Source organism: Seriola lalandi, unplaced genomic scaffold, assembly GCF_002814215.2.
Source record: "Seriola lalandi dorsalis isolate HSWRI2012SDOR001 ecotype SW California unplaced genomic scaffold, Sedor1 jcf7180002054660, whole genome shotgun sequence".
NCBI lineage: Eukaryota > Metazoa > Chordata > Actinopteri > Carangiformes > Carangidae > Seriola > Seriola lalandi.
In genome coordinates this window covers 852,062-871,053 of record NW_019525213.1, presented here as the reverse complement: position 1 = coordinate 871,053, position 18,992 = coordinate 852,062, and the positions used below count along the sequence as shown (strand labels likewise).

The 18,992-nt window shown below is 40.7% G+C and overlaps 1 protein-coding gene across 3 annotated transcripts in view; it reads right to left on the bottom strand.

Moving 5' to 3' along the window:
* The window catches only part of LOC111665907 (SAM and SH3 domain-containing protein 1-like), a 45,810-nt gene that overhangs the window by 1,789 nt on the left and 25,029 nt on the right, over window positions 1-18,992 (bottom strand). The window contains exons 1-17 of one of the 3 annotated variants that reach the window (XM_023421029.2): window positions 14,382-14,495; window positions 11,080-11,208; window positions 10,330-10,380; window positions 9,862-9,911; window positions 7,857-7,900; window positions 7,406-7,492; window positions 7,159-7,271; window positions 6,758-6,859; window positions 5,494-5,626; window positions 4,664-5,064; window positions 3,628-3,702; window positions 3,373-3,516; window positions 3,118-3,250; window positions 2,583-2,752; window positions 2,281-2,487; window positions 1,779-1,929; window positions 1,329-1,460 (exon numbers count right to left, since the gene is read on the bottom strand). In XM_023421029.2, coding sequence (XP_023276797.2) covers window positions 1,329-1,460; window positions 1,779-1,929; window positions 2,281-2,487; window positions 2,583-2,752; window positions 3,118-3,250; window positions 3,373-3,516; window positions 3,628-3,702; window positions 4,664-5,064; window positions 5,494-5,626; window positions 6,758-6,859; window positions 7,159-7,271; window positions 7,406-7,492; window positions 7,857-7,900; window positions 9,862-9,911; window positions 10,330-10,380; window positions 11,080-11,124 — 2,038 coding nt within the window. In that variant the 5' untranslated portion in view covers window positions 11,125-11,208; window positions 14,382-14,495. Of the gene's footprint in view, window positions 1-1,328; window positions 1,461-1,778; window positions 1,930-2,280; window positions 2,488-2,582; window positions 2,753-3,117; window positions 3,251-3,372; window positions 3,517-3,627; window positions 3,703-4,663; window positions 5,065-5,493; window positions 5,627-6,757; window positions 6,860-7,158; window positions 7,272-7,405; window positions 7,493-7,856; window positions 7,901-7,975; window positions 8,208-9,861; window positions 9,912-10,329; window positions 10,381-11,079; window positions 11,209-14,381; window positions 14,496-18,992 lie in introns of those variants that run through there. The other 2 variants (XM_023421028.2, XM_087177895.1) reach the window with 2 other exon arrangements.

Genomic DNA, 18,992 nt, shown 5'->3' with positions numbered 1-18,992 from the left:
CTTCAAGACAACAACAGCAGCGCAGTCAGTGTTGGAAAAGAGTGGCTAATGTGAGAAGATGCCTGAGAAAAGAAAAGGCTCAAAACAACATCTAAATGTGCGCTAAAAAATGAATGATGAATGAAAGAAAAGAAGCAAGCAGTCAAGTCTGGTAAAGCATGGAGCAATTTATTCCTCACGCTCAACCATGACAGAAGCACACGTCAGAAAATGCTGAGACTTCAGACCCTAAACCTGCCACACTTCAGTCAGAAGTGTTAGAATGAGTTTAACTTTGTCTTTTCACTGTGTTAAACCACTTTAAAGGTTGTCTTTAGTCTGCATTTTAGTGCATTTACAATTATACAAAATGCCATATTTTAACAAGTATAATTATACTATTTTGTAAATATTTTAATTCTGCATTTTTCTGCAGCTTTCAGGCACATAATAAAATATTGTGCAACATTATATTATACTGGACTAAAAAAAATATACACACAAACAACAAAATCTTGAGAGAAATAGACTATACAAGTGTGGCTGATCAGACCTCGCTCTCTAAGCACATGACCTTTAGACATTCACAAAAGCCCTCATTTACAGTGAGCACATCTCTTTGCATTTTGACAATTTTTTTGACTGAAGCAAATAACCACAGTAAGAATGATATAACTATGAATAAAGCAAGCATTCACAGTAAATATGTACTGCAATTACCGAGAAGAGTTATTTTTAACTATTTATATCTAGAGTCGGTTTAAACACTCTTATCACACATCGGTTCAACAGTCACCAATTTCAGCAAACGCAAAAACCCACCACACAACTCACAACTGCAGATCTGTCTGTGAGAAGACCTACAAGCTGCACCACATATAGATTCTTCAAGGGTGTGAAAAAATGTCTTTTAAGGTCACGGTTCAATTTAAAATGAAGTAAGTGAACTTTCTAGTCCCATTATGCGTCATCTCTTCTCCATTTTGAATATTATATTGAGAGTAATGCTTGTAAAGAAAGGTAAGTGATGTCAATTCTCAAAAGCACTGAACAGACAAAAAAGTGACTGTAAAACAGTTTGATTCAATGATGCGGAAACAGGAGACAGTATGACTCAGAGAAGAAGAAGATGCTTGGGAAAAAAAAAAAAAAAAGAGAGCACCAGAAGTAAATGTGACGATAGCAGAGTCTTTTCCAGAAGAGCATGAAAACTGAATTTGGTGACTTGGAATGCTCGAGCATCAAGAAGGACTGAAGACCACACGAGACGTTCTAGTGAAGGATGAGGCAGAAGTGGGCAGAAGAGGAGGAGGAGGACAGTGTTCACAGGCGAGTCAGACTGTCATTACCGTTCTCCAGGTTCTCGTTGCTCTCGTAGCAGCCTGAGTCTCGTGGGGAATCCCCCATGAGGCCACGCCTGTCCAGGAGCAGCTTCTCCTGTGAGCCTCCAGACTGGCTGCTGCGCTCTGGGTCGCTGCTTCCTGCAAAGCACAACACCACCAACAGGGGGCAGACGGTCACATCGTATGATCTCAAAAGAAAACGCTGTATATGTTGTGTGTGGATTACTTCTGAAGACAGCAGGGGTGGACATAATAACAGATACTTCAAAATAACATTGTGTTTACTTTGTCATGCAGAACATTTTTTTTCATCTTTATAAACTCTGCAATATTTCTGTAAATATTATTACATTTGGCAGATGTTTTTGTATTTGTATTTGATTTGTATTTGAGAACATCCCTGTATCTCAGTAGTGCTAAGGTGAGATATAACACCCTGTCGATCACCTGACCCACCGTCATACTCTTGCAGCAGCTCCACAGCGGTGAGCAGCACAGCTCTGTGCTGGGAATCTCTAATGTTCAGCTCATCCAGGTCCTCCTCCTCTAGCAACTTGAATGTGTCCAGATCCTCATAGCCGTTAAAAAGGAAGGTGGGAAGATGCTCCTGTGGAGAGAGAAGGATGGGCGATGCACAAACAGATCAATAAAAATGTGTGAGGAATTCATTTGAGGTGTAGATGAATAAATAAGCATGTTAGAAGGTGTAACTTAATTTAACATTCAGTATTTTTCTTATAGTCTTCAAATTACAGATGTTCTGCAAAAAAGAAAATAATTGTATTTCCAAAATGTTGAGCTACTCCTTTTAACAGAGCTAAAAGCCATCAGTTATGATATTAAGTTTTTTCAGTACACAGAAATCTCAGTAATAATTTTGTTTATTAAAGATGAATCTATGCTATTGTTTGTGCCAAATAAAATTCCTCCATATGTGTGTGAGAGGGATTTTGATTACTTTGAGGTTGATGCGATCAAGCAGCTCCTCCACAGACGTGGGTTTGGGTTGCCGGGCCCTCCTCCTCCTGCGTGTCTTTTTAGGCTTCACCTCCTCTTCATTCAGGACATCCACATAAATGAACTTGAAGGTACCGACTTTGCCGTTGAGCATCCCCATCCATGTGCCCATCGGCGGCTTACTGATGATGTCAATGACGTCCCCGCTCTGAAAAAAAACAAAAAACCAGTGAGACTTGAGTTTCTTAGAAGATATCATCACTAGGTGTTGTGTGATTTATTGGGTTGTTACAGTGGCCAAACCTTCAGTTTGAGCGAGTCAGTGTCATAGGGACTGGGGGTGAAGTCAGTATGAACTAGAGCACGTCCACAGAAGGGGCCGCGGTAAGGCAGCTCATCCTCTTCCCCGTCCTCAGACTTCACACTTTCTCTGTTGCTGTTGGAGGAGTCAGTGGTGCCCACTGTCTGACCACCTACACAAACCACAACAGAACAATGAGCCGCTTCAAAACCACAAGTCTCCGCGGGTCTCTTGGTATTTGAGAATATTTTTGACGTCTTTGACTCTGACAGAAGTGCCAGATGTTACACAGTTTTACACAGAAAGTTTAGACTACCTAAAGCGATTTATTGTCTTTGAAACATTTGTCTGATAAACACCACACATCTGGTGTTCCAGGGCCAAGTTCAAACAAACACAAGAGCTTTACTTGCAAGTACACCCAGATCTGGCATGCGCGCGCGCGCACACACACACACACACACACACACACACACACACACAGACACACACACACACAGACACACACACACACACACTGTAAACACACAGACTTACTCATGGAACTTTGTCCGCTGAGGGAACTCCTCAGGCTTTCTACAGACCCTCCTGGCTTCAGTTTGGGTTTCTCGAGAGAGTCTGAGTCTATCTGAGGCGAGTGAGGGCAGCTGGACATGCGGTCTGGGCTTGACTGAAGAAGAAAAGAATTATTACGTGTCACAACAACTTTACAACATTACTATTTGCACAATCCACAACAGTAAGACTGATAGATGCTTCTGTAATGTGGTGTAATATACTGACTGTACATACCTGTTCAGAGAGAGAACAGTGGTATCTCTTGGATATGTGTTTTCTCATCGTTTCCCTCACAGACTTGACTTTTTTGCCCAGAGAGATACGTGATGTCGGTGGAGACTTAACAGCATCTCTCACACCACCATCTCCATCTTTGTTCTAAATTACATTCAGAAAAGCAGAAAGAAAATGTGGCAAATAAACAAAACAATTTTAATGATTTGTTTTGATTCCGTCTGTGGAAATTCAGGATGTATGACTGTAACTTACAGTGTTATCGTTGTCAGAGACGAGCGCGTGCACTGAGCGGTTGGTCAAGTCAAATCCTCCAAAGCTACAAGCTCTCTGTGAAAAAACAAAAAAACAAACAAAATCATAGCATCAGGACATTCATGAACAGATATGCAGGGATTTAATTAAAGTTGGGGGTTTCCTTCCTGAATTGGCTGAGTTTTTAAACCATGTTAGCCACTATCTGCAGAAAAGCTCCTTAAAGGGCACCTTTGTATTATTTTCAACTATTTTCTATACTAATCATTTGGTCAAAAAAAAGAAAGCAGTGAAAAATATCCATCAACTGTCTTGTTTTTAAAACCTATAATACTTCAAATTACTGTCACATAAGACAATGAAAAGCAGTAAATGCTCATAACTGAAAAGAAACACCTTGACCTATAAAATGATGCAATTATGCACAAAATGAAAAATATAATAATATAAGCAAATATTGAAAAATAAGCATGTAAATATCAGTCCAGGATGGTCAAGAAATGTATCAAATTAGTCAATTGCACATTGAACTAAAAGCAAGTGTCTAACCTACATCTCATATTGAGTTGGCCTTCATTTACATTTAAGTGGCATCAGTGCACATGGTGGAGCAGTGCATGCTGGGCGGTTTGGTTTATAGACTACTGACTCACACCAGTTGTGTTAGGAATTGATGTGGTGACTGCAGAATAAAAGGGATAGGAGAGGGTTTAATATGTGTGATGTATGATCAGTCTGTGTTATGACTGAGGCATTTTGGGACACAAACCTCCCGTGCGTGAGACCATCAGTGAGAAATGTTCCAGGTGGAAGCTTTAAAGTTACTTCAACCTAAAGGTAGACTCTATTTCAAAGTAGCCAATTAAAAAGAGCCATTTTTTGTTGGCTAATTGAAGGGGTTGAGGTATGGGCACTAACAGGAACACTTACTAACACTGGAGGTCAAAAGATGTATTAATTATATACAGAACAGTAGCATTAACAATGCACAACTTGCCAAACAATGGTCCTTATGCAAAGGCTTCTCTGTACTCACCCCGTGGTGGCTGAGTGGGTTGAGCACACGGTGACGGAGCTCTCCATCAGTCACTGAACGAGCGATTTTGGGCTCCTCCTCATTGCAACCCTCCGTTTCAGAAAACGAGGAGCCACTGCCTTCACCTGCCTCCCTCACTTCCCGTGTTACATTTGCCTCCTGATGAACAGGGCTCTCATTGGACTTGCTGAAAGCCTGGAAGATTTTCTGGCTGCTGCAGGTGTCCAGGCTGCTAGAGGAGGGGGAGGTGGTCAGGCTGTCAGAGTCCCTGTCGTATACGAGCTGCTCCTGCAGAGATGAAGCCAGGGAGTCCATGGGGCAAACTGCAGGCTTCTTCAGCACACCCGAGTACAGGGAGGTGCTGGCATCTCCGCAGAGAAGACTGTCCATGTTAAGGCTCTCTGGGCAGGTCACAAGAGGGGAATGGAGAGATTTACATGTAATAAAATACTGAGAGACCAAATAAATTGTAACAGAATCAGAAAAGTATCAGAAAAAAGCATGAAGCAACAGCATATCCTTAAAATATAGACACAGACTCTACAACTAGTGAAAACACATGGTAAATACTGTTATTACAGTACATGTGCCGGGTCAAACTGTAATTAGATCCAGCACAATTACTGATATTTTCTCTAGACTCACATTGTACCAAGTGCATCATTTCCTCCTAATGCAGAGTATGTTCTTACTGTAAACACCTGTTGGTGTTTGAATCTTTGCCTGATACACAGCAAAATATCCATGGACCTAACCTGCATAAAAACTGAAACTTCTCTCACACTTCTCATCAAGTAACATCACACAGAGTCTGATTGTGCTTTTAGTACCGTCTGCTCCAGGCCTCTTGGACTCATCAATTCTGATCAGCTTCTTCTTCACCTTCCGGGTCGAGTTGACCAGTTTATGGAGTCTCCTGAATGTAACGGATTCTTCCTGTTCATTGTCTGACAGCTCGCAGGGCTGATAGGAGAGACAAGAAAGAATTTTATTTATGGGAAACATTTCATCTGACTACAGAGCTTTGTAGTTATGGTAGAATAACACTGTGGGTCTGTTCCAGTTATAAAGCCTTATATTTGGGATGTGAAAAGACACTTTTGCTCTGTATAATCTGATGTAGAAGCTCACATATTTCAAGGTACCCTCTGTTCTCCATTTCTAGTAACTTGTATGAGATCAAAAAGGCATGTAAGCTGTGTACTTGCTGCAGATGCTGCTGCAGGTACCTGCTGAGCCTGCTGTGGAAAGTACGTGTAGCCTAATAGAAAACTGTGGTAGGAAACCACAGTGATGACAATAAAGACCATGCAAACATCTGTGCAACATACTCTCCATCACAACAGACTAAAAAGGCTTTATATATACGTGGGAAAAAAAGAAATGCAAACTGCTTGGAAACCACCTTAACCATCATTTGAAGTGACAGTGAGCGAAAATATTTATGGTACATATGGTTCATTTTATCTTCTGACCAAAACATGAGCGGTGTGTATATCCCAAGATACACGTCAAACCAAAAAACGAAAGCTGATCATCAGTTAAAAATAAACAATTTACAAGAAACGACAAACAAAAAGAAACTTATTGTAAGAATATATAGCTCATAAATAACAGTGACAACAGGGGAGGAGGTAACACACATCACACAGAAAGAGAAAGTGACCGGAGAACACACACAGAGCAGAGAGAAATAGTCAGGCCATCCAGACAAATCTAAAAAATGTGCCCTGAACCTGAGCCCCCTAATCACCCCACCCGTGCATAAAAGAGCTGCGACCTGCATAACAGGGCCCTGTGCTGAATCCACCCGCACACTACAGCACAATAGGGGGTTAGCGCTTTGACAGCAATGAATAGAAGTCCGCCCAGTGCCCTGCAGTTGGGAGAGTGCCCTGAGCTGCAGGGCTTTAGAGGGGCCCCGGTTCATCGCCAGGACAGGGACAGAGGGAAAGAGAGAGGCGCTGTCAACAGCTCAGCAGCCTTGGCACTGGTAGATCAGAGTCCCTCATGCACAGCACACTGCCTGAAGTCGTGATCCAGCATTAAAAAGCAACTAAGGTGCCCTCAAACTGGGAGCTTTAAGAGACTTACGTTGCAGGTGAATGACTCATTTGTGGTGAGGCTGGAGGGATCGGTCCACTCTGTGGGATCCGACCTGCATGTCTGTCTGTTTTGTATCTCAAACTCCCTCAGCTGCAAAAAAAGATGAACCTGTTAGCACATGATGTAGCGCTACAATTCTTTATCTATCATCCGCCAGCTGATGTGCTATTTATCTTTATACAGCTAGAACATATAAACAGATTCAAAATATATTAAAACAACATCATGTTTTGCCCATATGTCTACAGTGGGGTCCAAAAGTCTGACGCCGCTTTCCCGATGTGAGAGTGGTCTCAGGTCAGGGAGTCAGGTCGTGACAAAGCAGAAAGGCACAGCAGCTGTAACTTCAACACGACAGCAGCGACAGGTAGGAGGTGGAGACTTCGTACCCGTGCCAAGGCTTCCTCTATTGAGATCATATTCTCCTTCACCATCATCATCAGCTGGATACGCTCTTCGTCACTCATGGTAATTTCACTGGCCACAAACCCAACGTCATCACCTGTCAGGTAAAAATTAGAAATGTCAGCCGACAGAATAAAACAACAACGGACTGCTCTCACAAGGTTTATTATGGTCACAAGAGAAAATATGTCAATGACTACAACAGGTTTTTGTGTTTTTAACTCAACATACCTTTTGAAATCTGACGCGTCACCCCTTTCTGCGACTTTCTGAAACTCTGCCAAAAAGACTTGCTCTTTCTCTTCCCATCCAATTTGCCTACACAATAAAATAATTCAGTTTAGTTTAGTGCAGAGAAAAAATACAACATCTAAACCACCCACAAAATTCTCAGGGCAGGAAAACAATAACAGATATGTTATGTCGTAATTTACCATGTTTTCAAAAGCATACAAGTGTAAAGGTAATATTTAGTATTTAAAAGGAGTCCCTCCACATTATAATTGGCATTATCAAAGAAAAATATCCTTTCAATACACACACACAAAAACATTACTTTTAAAGTGGTTCATTTGTAGGTTTAGTCTTGTGTAAAATAGCTTGAGAATGTCACATCAATCAGATTCTGCTTATAATAAAGCATGTAATATATTATAAGATTAATATAAAATTTTTATCTTACCTCCTGATGATCCATCATCAGAGCTGGATTTGTGCACAGGAAACCTGAAAATCAAATCAAAATATTGACTTTGTTTGAAGAGATCAAATTAGGAAGCAAATCCCTGAACAGACCAGTACCTGTTTTCCAAAGTTATTTTCTTCATTTTCCCTGCTATCCCACCATCTCCCTCAACATGACTCTCTATCCTCTACACTTGCGTCAGATTGAAAAAAATAAAAAAATACAAAATAAAAATCACAAAAGCGCACTGTCCCTCATGACAGTAGCATCATAGTAAAAGCAAATCAAAGTAGTCAAACAGATGAAAAAGACTGGCTGCTCTTGGCTGATGAACAGAGGTCAGTGCTCTACGGCCATTGCAGGAACAATAGAGCCTTTTCATGTCCATTTGGGGTTTTGCAGCAACAGCAGCCGCTAACGTGGCCTCTGCATTCTCTGCACACTTTCACCCTCCCTCTTTCTGTCTGTCCGTCTGTCTGTCTGTCTCTCTGGACTGTTTGTTGTGTATAACCGTCTGTCTCTTACAGTCTCTCTCTAAGCTCACAGTTGTTGCTGCTGCAGGATCGTCTACAGCCGAAGTGTAGGTTCCTCCCTGACTACAGAAACATGAAACACCTGGACAACTTAAAATTAAATGAGTTTTTGCACATATTTTCCCTGAATAGATGCGGTTTGGCATCTTGTCATAAGAACCTGGTAACCTGTCTAAAAATCCTATTTATTACTCTGGTGTCACCAAAGAACAGTAACTGCATATATTCTATTGTTTGAAATGGCAGGGTGAGAGTTTAACAATATCTGTTAATATTGCCAAACCTGTCAAACACATATTGGTTTTATCTTCAGAAGGCCATGCAGCAGTTGAAAATAAACCCAATTTTTATATCACACTGCATTTATATCCCAAGGCCAGCAAAACACTATGATATTCAAACTATGGATCATATTCAGGGATACTGAGTGAAACAGAGCTCTGTCTTCTGTCTTCTAGGTTCTACAGAAAAAAAAAATATGTGGGAGAAGTAAATATTTGAAATATTTTGGCATCGAAATTGATCATTTCAAATCAAATTTACTCGTGTAACGTGATCCCACTTACCACAGTAAGTAATGACATTAACATCCTATGATGAGAACAAGATAACTTTCCCAAAAAGAATATGTGAATATGTGAATAAACAGATTTAAATCTTAATTTCACTGGAGACTTGAAAAAAATACAACCTTAAACTTGTCAGATATCAATTTAAAAAAATAAGCACTCAGATATCTTAATGTAAAAATAATGGAGTTGTTACTGATACTGGTAACATCAGCTTCCTCCAGCAGTATGTATTGGTCCCACTAGGGGGAAGTGTAAGTTTCCTGTGAATCCTGTTTGAATACAGTTGTTAGTTTCAGAGGGAGATTTGTCTCTTGTGTTTGTGTCTAAGTTCTGAAGACAGGCCTGTTCACAATAATAAAATCAAGGATATTGCTCAATTTTCAACGGCCTGTCTTTTTAACAAGCTTAATCAACTCAATATGATGCTTTATCATTAGTCATCACCTAATTTCTTTCATCTTATTCAGCTTTCCAATGACAAAATATGACTAATCTTCGAAATCCTTCAAAAGACACAATGCAGGGAAGGAAGGAAGTTGAGAGGTGACACAGAAATGCTCCAGAAATGTGACTGGAGGGCACAAGGAAGCAGAGGAAACACCCACGTCCACAGGGCGACAGAGGAGAAATCATAGTTCAAACGTGATATGACTTAAATAAATAATACGCATGTTATCTGTGAGGCCACAACACAACACATCATCTGGACAAAACAATAGTCCAACATATTGTAGCAGTAAATATTTTAGTATTTACTGCTGCTAGTATCTAGAATAATGTGTTGGTGCTCTTGAAGATGCTTCTCCCCAGTGCTTCCCCTAGTCATGGATTCTGTGCCTTTTTCTAGTCCAACTTTCTTTAAAAAAAAAAACAAACAAGTTAGTGGGATGTTTTTACCTCCTCTCTATCTCTGGAGTGGATGTGGCACTGCTGAGCCCAAGGGATTCCTTAAGGAGATGAAAAAAGTGTGAATATAAATACATACAGAATTTTTAATCATGGTATTTTCCTTCAAAGGAAAACAGAAAAATACGTAGCAAACAAAATAGTTTAACTAGACTGAATCAACTGCAGTTAGGGGTTGACAAAAGAGGAATTTCAGGAACTTGTTTATTTGTAATTTGTTGCATTTTAAAAAAAACAAAACAAATCTTGTCACTTGGTGGCAACAACACGCAGTCAGTCTCAGGGTCAGCTCTCTGTATCACAGTTAGTGAAATGCTAACTTTTTAGTCTTGTGTTTCAGTTTTGCTCTTGATAGTCATGACAAGGCAATTCCTCGGCTCTTATCAGCCTGTCTGCTGACGCACAGAGGAGGAAGTTCCTTTCTCCTGGGGTCTGACACACCGAGAGCTGGACACTCACCTGGATCTGAGAGCGGAGCTGCACAGATGTGGCCACTGAGTCAACCTTTCCCTGAAACACACAGGCAGGGGAAGTGGAGGAGTAAATTATAGTGTCATCATAACACAGAAATAGAAATGATGTTCAGCTCAGTGAATCAGCCAGCCCACATTATGGAATAACACCGGTTAACAATTATGTGTACCTGGTTATGATCTCTGCAATTGCTGAGTGCCCGACAGGTGTCTGAACTTCAGTGAATTTATTTATGCCACAGCAGATACAAGGTGAAGGAATAGTTCAACATATCAGGAAATACAATCTTAGATGAGAAAATGAATACATCTTTCATTTCTGCCTGCTAAATATGTACCTACAGCCATTAGCTGGTTAGCTTAGCTTTGTATAAAGACTGGAAACAGGGGGAAACTGCTTGCCTGGATAAAGAAGTTATAACAAGCTAATTAGTGATTTTAGATGTGTTGGTAAGAGGATTCTGTCACCTTCTGCCAGACTCAGGCTAGCTGTTTCTCCCTGTTTCCAGTCTTCATGCTAAGCTAAGTTCTCTCTTCATACTGAATAAACAGCTGTAAGAGTGGTATTAATCTTCTCATCTAACTCAAATAAGCCTGTTTCCCAAAATGTCAAACCAGCCCTTTAAAACAAAGTGTGGCAACGCAGCAAGATGACAGCAGAAAGAACATCAATTATTTAGTGCTGAGATATTAGATTTTTTTGATGACAAAGAAAAAGACTGATAAGACTGTTTACCATTTCTGCATCATGCACTACTTTGCGTTTCCGTAGCTCCTCCATTCTTTCACACACGTCACTGAGGGAGGTGCCGTAATACTGAGAGTACTCCTGAGCCAGGTCATCAAGATTCCCCACCGAGCCATCCTGCAAAAGATAACAAGCATTATTCAAACACACACACACACACACACACACAGATATTAGCACAGGCCACAAGAGGAAAACGACACCCCACGGATGTTGAGCAAGATGCCAAACAGCAGGCAAACACCCTAAATACTGACCACTGTCATGATAAGCCATTGTTTCAAGCTTTAGTACGATGAGCAGCAGCGCAAACAGCCAGGAAACACTGAGATAAAGCACCAGGAGTGTAAAAGCATCAGAGACGTCCAGCTGTGATATTGCCTCTGTCTTCACCACTTTGTTGTCTTCATGCCCACTGACCCCTTCCACCTCCTCAGGCCTACTCAGACCTGACCCCCCGGCCAGAGGAAGCACAGTGTGACCCAGCCGCGACTCTCACTCAGCTCTCCTAGAATAATCAGGAGTCGGCTCAAGAGGCCACGGTTCAGTCTACGGTAAATCTAAAGAGGCAGAGTCACTCAGTCAGACGGGTCTTTGTCTTGACTCCTCGATGTATGTTCTTTTAGTTTCCTACCATTGTGCGAGCTGAAGTTACGTGCTTTTTGCCGTGTGGGAAGATGAAAAAAAGATAAATCATTTCAGAGATTTTTTTGCTGAATTTCATGACCTAGTGACCTTTAAGACCAGAATTAACACATAAGTTTCCTTGTCAGGAGAATGGCCCTAGTTCTAGACTAAAGAGACATTTCAAACCAGATAACTCAAACTGTCCGTCAGTTAACACTTTGTCCGCCAGCCATGTGCTGCTGAGCAGGTAGTGTACAGAGCTCTTTCACTGGTAACGCCTGCCTACTGTTTCTGGAGATGATGCTTTGAGGGCAGTAACAGTGAACCAAAACAAGTGGAGCTGCGGGCCGCAAAACCACGCCACTGTCACTAAGAGCAACGCTCTGTTAATATAAAGCTTTTGATCACAACTACTTTTAAGAAGCAATCCAATCCCTTATCCAAAATTAAGTTGTGTTAAGCCTCTTTTTTATTATCTTGGATTGAATCCTCCCCATAAAGTTTCAGGCCCAGTAAATATTTATTTCACCATTTTGAATATGTTTAACTGACCTTTGATCCTATAATAAAGTCATATGAGCATTTTCAAAAGCTGTACTAGAGCTGGATTAGATTGGGGAAAAGACCATGTAAATTATCCAAATGAATATAAAATGACAAATTCTCAATTTTTTCTCCATTTAACCTAAAATGTATTTATAACAATTCCACATGTACTGTAGTTTTTAAGGATAAAGCCTGTGAATTATTATTTTTTTTTTAATTTATGATCGACAACATCTTTCTTTCTCTTTCATATGTATGTATCTGTTGATTTGCGTAGCAAGTTGCAGCATACAATTACTCTTACAGGGATAAAGGAAGTAAATGAAGCAGAAAATAAATGAAGCTGAACGGAACTGAACTGAACTGGATTGAATTAGGTTGCCTGTTTTATTATTATTTTCTGGTGCTGTGTGAGTGAATAAACACATTATCATACACAAGAGAACCAAAGACAACATGACCAATAAAATATACAAAGATTGTATTATGGGTAATACAACATGTATGACGACAGTTCCTCATCATGCTTGATCATGAGTTAAGACTGGACAGATGAACACAAGATGTGTCTGATCTTCAGTAATAGCCACCCATTATGTCCATAAACCGTTTCATGCATTATTATTATTATCATTATGTTTCAGTTATGCCATACCCTGAAGGTATGCAAATGTGCCTGCTGAAAACAGTCATCTGCAGTGAAAACTAATACTGTGGGCTCACTTGTCTCGTGGCATGATAGACTGTGACTAGCTCAACTGTCCAGCAAAGAGAACCATTCATTTGGTAAATGACATGCCCCCGGGTCGAAAAAGGCCTGAAAAGCTGGCTGCTTTTCATACAGTCAAGAAATGAGGCTGAGGCCGACTGAGAGGCTCTGGACTGTGCCTGGCTGCAGCAGCTCACGCCTCATGCAGCCGCTGATCCACATAAACAGCCTATTGTGACACAGCCACATGATATTGCATTGCCCTAAGTGCTTATTGGACACGGTGCGTGTATATATCCCCGTTACAGATGAATGTAAACACTGCTTAGGCATATGGAAAACAAACTGACCTAGATATTAAATCAAATAAACGATACGAGTTCCACTCTCATGCCAAGTCTTCTTACAGAATGGTACTTTTGGGAAAATATTCCAGTGTGCTGTCTCTAAATTAATGGTCTCTAAGCCAAAACTGCAGCATGAGACATCAACCACAGAGGCTTGAAGAGGAGAGTGTGGTGTCACATTTCTCAGGCGCTGAGCATCTCATAGGCAGACAAAAGATCCACGTGCCCCAAGGGCCTAAAGTGTCTAATGAGTGTTTTTACAGTTTCTCTGTCCTGTTTCACCCTTTTAGGCAACCAAACCTGGGTCACAAAGTATCTGCAAATTACTTGTATGGCTTTAATTTGCTATGAACCAGAGTTGTTTTAGGTAGTTCTGGCTTCAGATGTCAATACTAAGAGTATCAGAGAGTTCAGGCAATTAAAGACCATAGAGAATAGTTTTCTCCTCTCTGATAATAAATGTCCAAACACAATAAACTTTAAGTCAGCTCCATTTTTGGCCGACAGTCAGATTGTCAGTAACTGTATTCCACAGAATAGCACATCTGGACTGATGTAGCAGAGCAGCATATTTGCCAAAGAGGGCTCAGTAAAACTAAATCCACTGAAATGTATATATGTTCATTTCCCAGTTGATGTCCTTATTTCAGAAAGGAGTATCCCACGTTCAATACTAGGAAGCCACATCAAACACATAACACCTTGGCATTCATCTGTCAAGCAATCCTGTAACTTCATTTAAATGACACTGCATGTTATTAACATGTTAAAAACGTCATTGACTTTGCCATGAAAGACTACTGTGGATGTCTTAAACAGAGTATTGACTTTGATCACATGAGAACAAGCACTCACTTGTTCAAACATTTTCTTCTAAATGAAATTCTTCATTAAAAGACTAAAACAGCAATCAAGCCCACAGGAAAAGCTGAAGATGCACTCATGAAGTTGTCTTTTGAAACCAAGTTATATACATTGAAACTTCCCCCAATGAATCTTCAGAAAACTACCAGCTCTAACCATAGGACCACATTCCAGCACAAACATAAAAATACACTCACCACAAACAGGGATCTGGCTGCCAACAGTAGCTCCCCAGCACTAGCTGCTCTTCAGTTCCTCTACACTGCTCTAAGTGAAGGGCTTCGTTTTGAAACTTTACTCAGTGAGTGGAGGACAAGGACATCCTGAAGTGAATGGGAGGGGTGTCTGGCCCGCATAAATCATAGGGAGTTTGGTTGAGGGGAGGTTGGGGGGAGTTGCAACCGCACATGACGCTGGTGCTGCTGGGTGGGGCTGCTGTATTCTCTCCAGCTGCGGCTCACAGGGACTGGCTGACTCACATGTTCAAATAAACCACCACCTCTTAATGTATGAGAGTTTGCCTGCATGTTTATGTCTGCAAGAGGGTTAAAGTGATGTGTCAGGCCAGTGTTGGATGTATAAGAAATGTTGAATATTGACCAGTTATGTCTCCCTCTGCTGATATGGAGGTTTCTCTCTAAACACAGTCTTAAAGAAGTCTGTAAAGTTTTTTTAATGAATTATCAATTTAAATTTTTATTATTTTTTTAATCTGATTTTATTAAATGTTTAAAATTGTCAATTTTATTGATACAAACGAACGAGAAGCAACTCGTAAAAAAACATTGCTCCATAGTACTACTAGTCAAAACTCCACAGGTTGCCTTTAAAGTTTCCCTACCATTGAATACTTGTGGAGGGTCATCCTGCTTGATGGAACTGCTAAGCTAAAGGAATCTTATTAGTTTGGCACTTTAAACACTTTAAGCCCCCAAAATAATAACAATAATTATAATAAAGTTTATTTATATGGCAATTAACAAAACCAGAGATTACCATGTAGAATAATAATAAAAAAAGAACACATTCATGTTTGAGGAGCTCAGACTGTGGAGATCTGTGAGACTAGCCCCATACCAACTTGAACAAAGTGTCGGTATGGGGCCAGTAATGCAGCAATGTAGTCTGGGGCCGGGGTGCAAAGTGCTTTAAAGGTAACAAGTAAAATCTTAAAATGAGTTCTGAAGCAAACTGGCAGGCAGTGTAAGAACATTAAGGGAAGTGATATGAACAGTTTCTTAGTTTGTGGATTTTTTTCCAATTTATGCCCAAAAGCTCTTAAAAATCAGCCAAGTTGCCCTTTGGGTCTTTATCAAAGATAACATGCCCTGGTGAGTCTATTCATCATATAGGCAAAAAAACCCCTTGGCAAACTAAAAAAAAGCATCCTGTTGAACAGACATTATGCCCTGTGACTCAGAACCCTAACACTTGCAGCCTGTGCACCAGCAGGTGGCAGCAAATAGTTACTCTACATCAACATCATCAGTTTCTTACTGATGAGTCAATGATAGAGGGCTGTAGTACAAGTGGAACTGGACATATTAAAGTGGAAACTAAATATTTCCTTTCAATCTAAACAAAGTGCAGTGATGACAAGAAATCCTCTGTGTACTAAGAAAGTACTTAATGCTATCAACTTGCAACCATGACTTGCAGAGGAAGTAAACAGATCTAATGGATGCAACAATAGGATTTTCCTCCTCTGTTCAGCGCTGTAGTGTTTTTACATAAAACACAAAGGCATCTTTACATATCCTGAAGGCATAAGCAAGCATGAGGGTGGTGACCTCATTTGCTTATAGTATTAGTCAATGAGATTAAGTGCGGAGAAAATAAGCCTCAGCATCTTCATCTATTCGTGACTCCACTGCCTCTAATCTTCATCTTTAGAAACTGACCACTGACTCCAGAGCAGCGAGCAGCAGCAGCAGGAGGTAACAATACCAGTGTCAGATCTGCGGCAGGAGGCGGCAGATTATGCTGAGCTGCAGATGGATGGTGGAGATGGTGGAGATGGTGGAGGGGTGCGTTGTGCGCACTTGTGCCAAAGGGCCGATGCAGCTGATGCCAGAAAGGGCAGTTTTCCGCCTGGCTTCACAGCGGCGGTTTGCGCGTCACCTCGGAGCACAGGGGGAGCGCCCGGAGATGGACGCCATTCCTCCGTGTCAGCCAGCTCCTTCACTACCATCATCATCATCATCATCATCATCATCAAGTCTCCTGTGCTGACCTGGGGCACCTGATCATCTGAGCTTTGATCCCTGTTGAGATAACTCACAATTCATGTGTCTGTGGAGAGACTGGAGCATATCGGTGGCCACAGTGTCACACCACATGGAAAATTTTCTATTTATACATATATATATTTATTTATATATATTTAGTCCAACCTTTATATTGCATGTTACAGTTTACCCACTGAGGTTTTGTATGTGTTTCTTACAGTCATTTTCTGAAACCAGGGAGAGACTTGAAATATTTCACCTGAAGTTTAACCAGGAAGATCACTGAAACTGAAATTACACGTTACACATTACATTTCACGTGCCCTTTGTACTACAGTAAGGACACTAAGAATTTATATTTTCATCTTTGTGGATAACACTGACTAATATTATATTCACAGTACATATTAGTTATATTATTTTTCACATTATGCTTGATTATATATATTATTCATACATACTAATAATAATGTATATAATAGATATTCCAAATTTATTACTACTATGACAGTCTGTATCTGCACTAATTATTTTGCACATCACATATATATATTAAAATACAGCGGTGAGAAAATGCTGTGTGTTATTGAAAGCGCTCTGGGTGAGAGCACTGTATATTTCATGTATCAGAAAATAAAAAAGAGGCAGTCTTCCTTTTAGCTTGATAATAATATATTTTTTTAAATTCTCAAACTGGCTCTGAAGTGTTTTCATAAGCAGATGTCGTACAGAAATTTCTAAGCTCATGCAATTTAAATGTTGTAGAATCAGGAGTTTCACATGACAGCAGTGATATGTACTGTATTATAACTGAAAAATCGTGTGACTCTGAGAACGACTGCTGTTCCGGAGCACCCATGGGCCCAGTGCGGATTGACAGCCCCGGGGTTCCCTGAAGAGAAAAAAGAGGATCAGTGGAAGAGCTTAACCATTCATGTCTGAGTGGTAAGTGGATTGTGACAAGTCCCAAATGAGAGTTTGATGAGAAGGGTTGCGCTGTGACATGCAAGGTGTCAGTCACGGATACACACGCTGCATATAGAATACCTGGTCTTGTTTGAACCGTGTTGGCGAGGTCTGTAATACACAGCCCTGCTTCCACTTTTCATCCTGTCAGTCACTGAGCAAATATCTCTCACTGCTGACAGAGACAAAAGGCCTGCTTTGGTGCGTAGGAGATTTCTAATGCTCTCATTCTGAATGGGACACAGACAGAGCTGAATGACTACAAACTGATTTTTCACATTAGAAGATGGTACATGGTACCCTGATAGTTAGCAACACTTACTCCAAACCAGTGGATCATTTTTGTAAAAGTTGCATGACAAAAATGGAGGCAGTTTTCCAAAAAGCAAATCAAAAAACTAGAACGTTGTTTTGCTGTGCAGCAATAAAATGAAGATCATGCCACTAAGGGAAATCAGCCAGGTGTCCAGATTAAAAAAGGACACGGGTGAGACCCCAAAGAAGATTAAGAGGGCAGACAGAAGGCACAGAACAAACCTTTTGTCTACAGCACTAAATTTTGCAAATCTGATGGGGGTTTTAAACACTAGCAGAACACACATCCCAGATTTAGATGCAGGAAACTTCAGTCTCCAAAAATCCCTAAGCTCAACAATTCACATTTGGAAATATGTATAATCTATTATTGCAATAGCACCCTGTGGATTGTGCTGGATCTAAACTTGTTTTGAAGCAGCTTCGGGATTGTCCCTATTCCTTGGGGAATGTTTAATTCAGCAGTTCAGAGATCAAATGCAGAATCATTCCCTTTAAATTTTAGTTAAATTACATGCATGGAAATCCTGTGTGCATTAAATCCCCTCTGGATGGCAGTGTGTTTTTATAGTGGGGGTGGCCTGCAGATTGTTCCCATTCCTCAGAGCATGTTTAATTCAGTGGCGCTGAAAACAAATACGAAGACCTCCCCTTTAAAATTCAACACAATTCACACCCACAAATACCATGTGTATTCAGATTTGCAAAGGGTTCTGTGAACGGTTCTGGGTTCGTAGCAAAGCAGCCTGTGGATTGTTCGTATTCCCTGGACCATATTTAATTCAGAGGTGCTGAAATCATTTCATTCGCCCCTCACCCCTATGCTCGGGTAATTACCCTTCTATGACAGTGCTGCGAGCCCCCCCTGCCCCACCCCACCCCCCCTGTATTATGAGTGTGGCTGCTCACCCCTCACAAGACCACAACATCCACTGATCCTCCTGTGAGATACAAAGCAGGAGTCAAGGGCAGCTGTCAATCATGCAACGTAAGACCATAGGGCCCCCTGAATGAGGTCATTCTACATGGTGTGAAAAACAAGTGAATTGCTCCAATCAGGAAAGAAAATACCCTGTGGACATTTCTCTTTTGAAACTTTCTGTGGGAAAAACATGCTAAGGAGACATTCACTTGACTTGGAAAAACAGCGTGACACAGTGCGCAGCAATATGTTAGAAAAAAGAAAAGACCCCTGAACTGAGAAGTGAATGATGTTTAAAAGTTAACAATGATGTCTCATGAATAGATTTAATTCAAACTGGTGTCTGCATTTGCTCTTCATTCAGACAGAGTGGTACA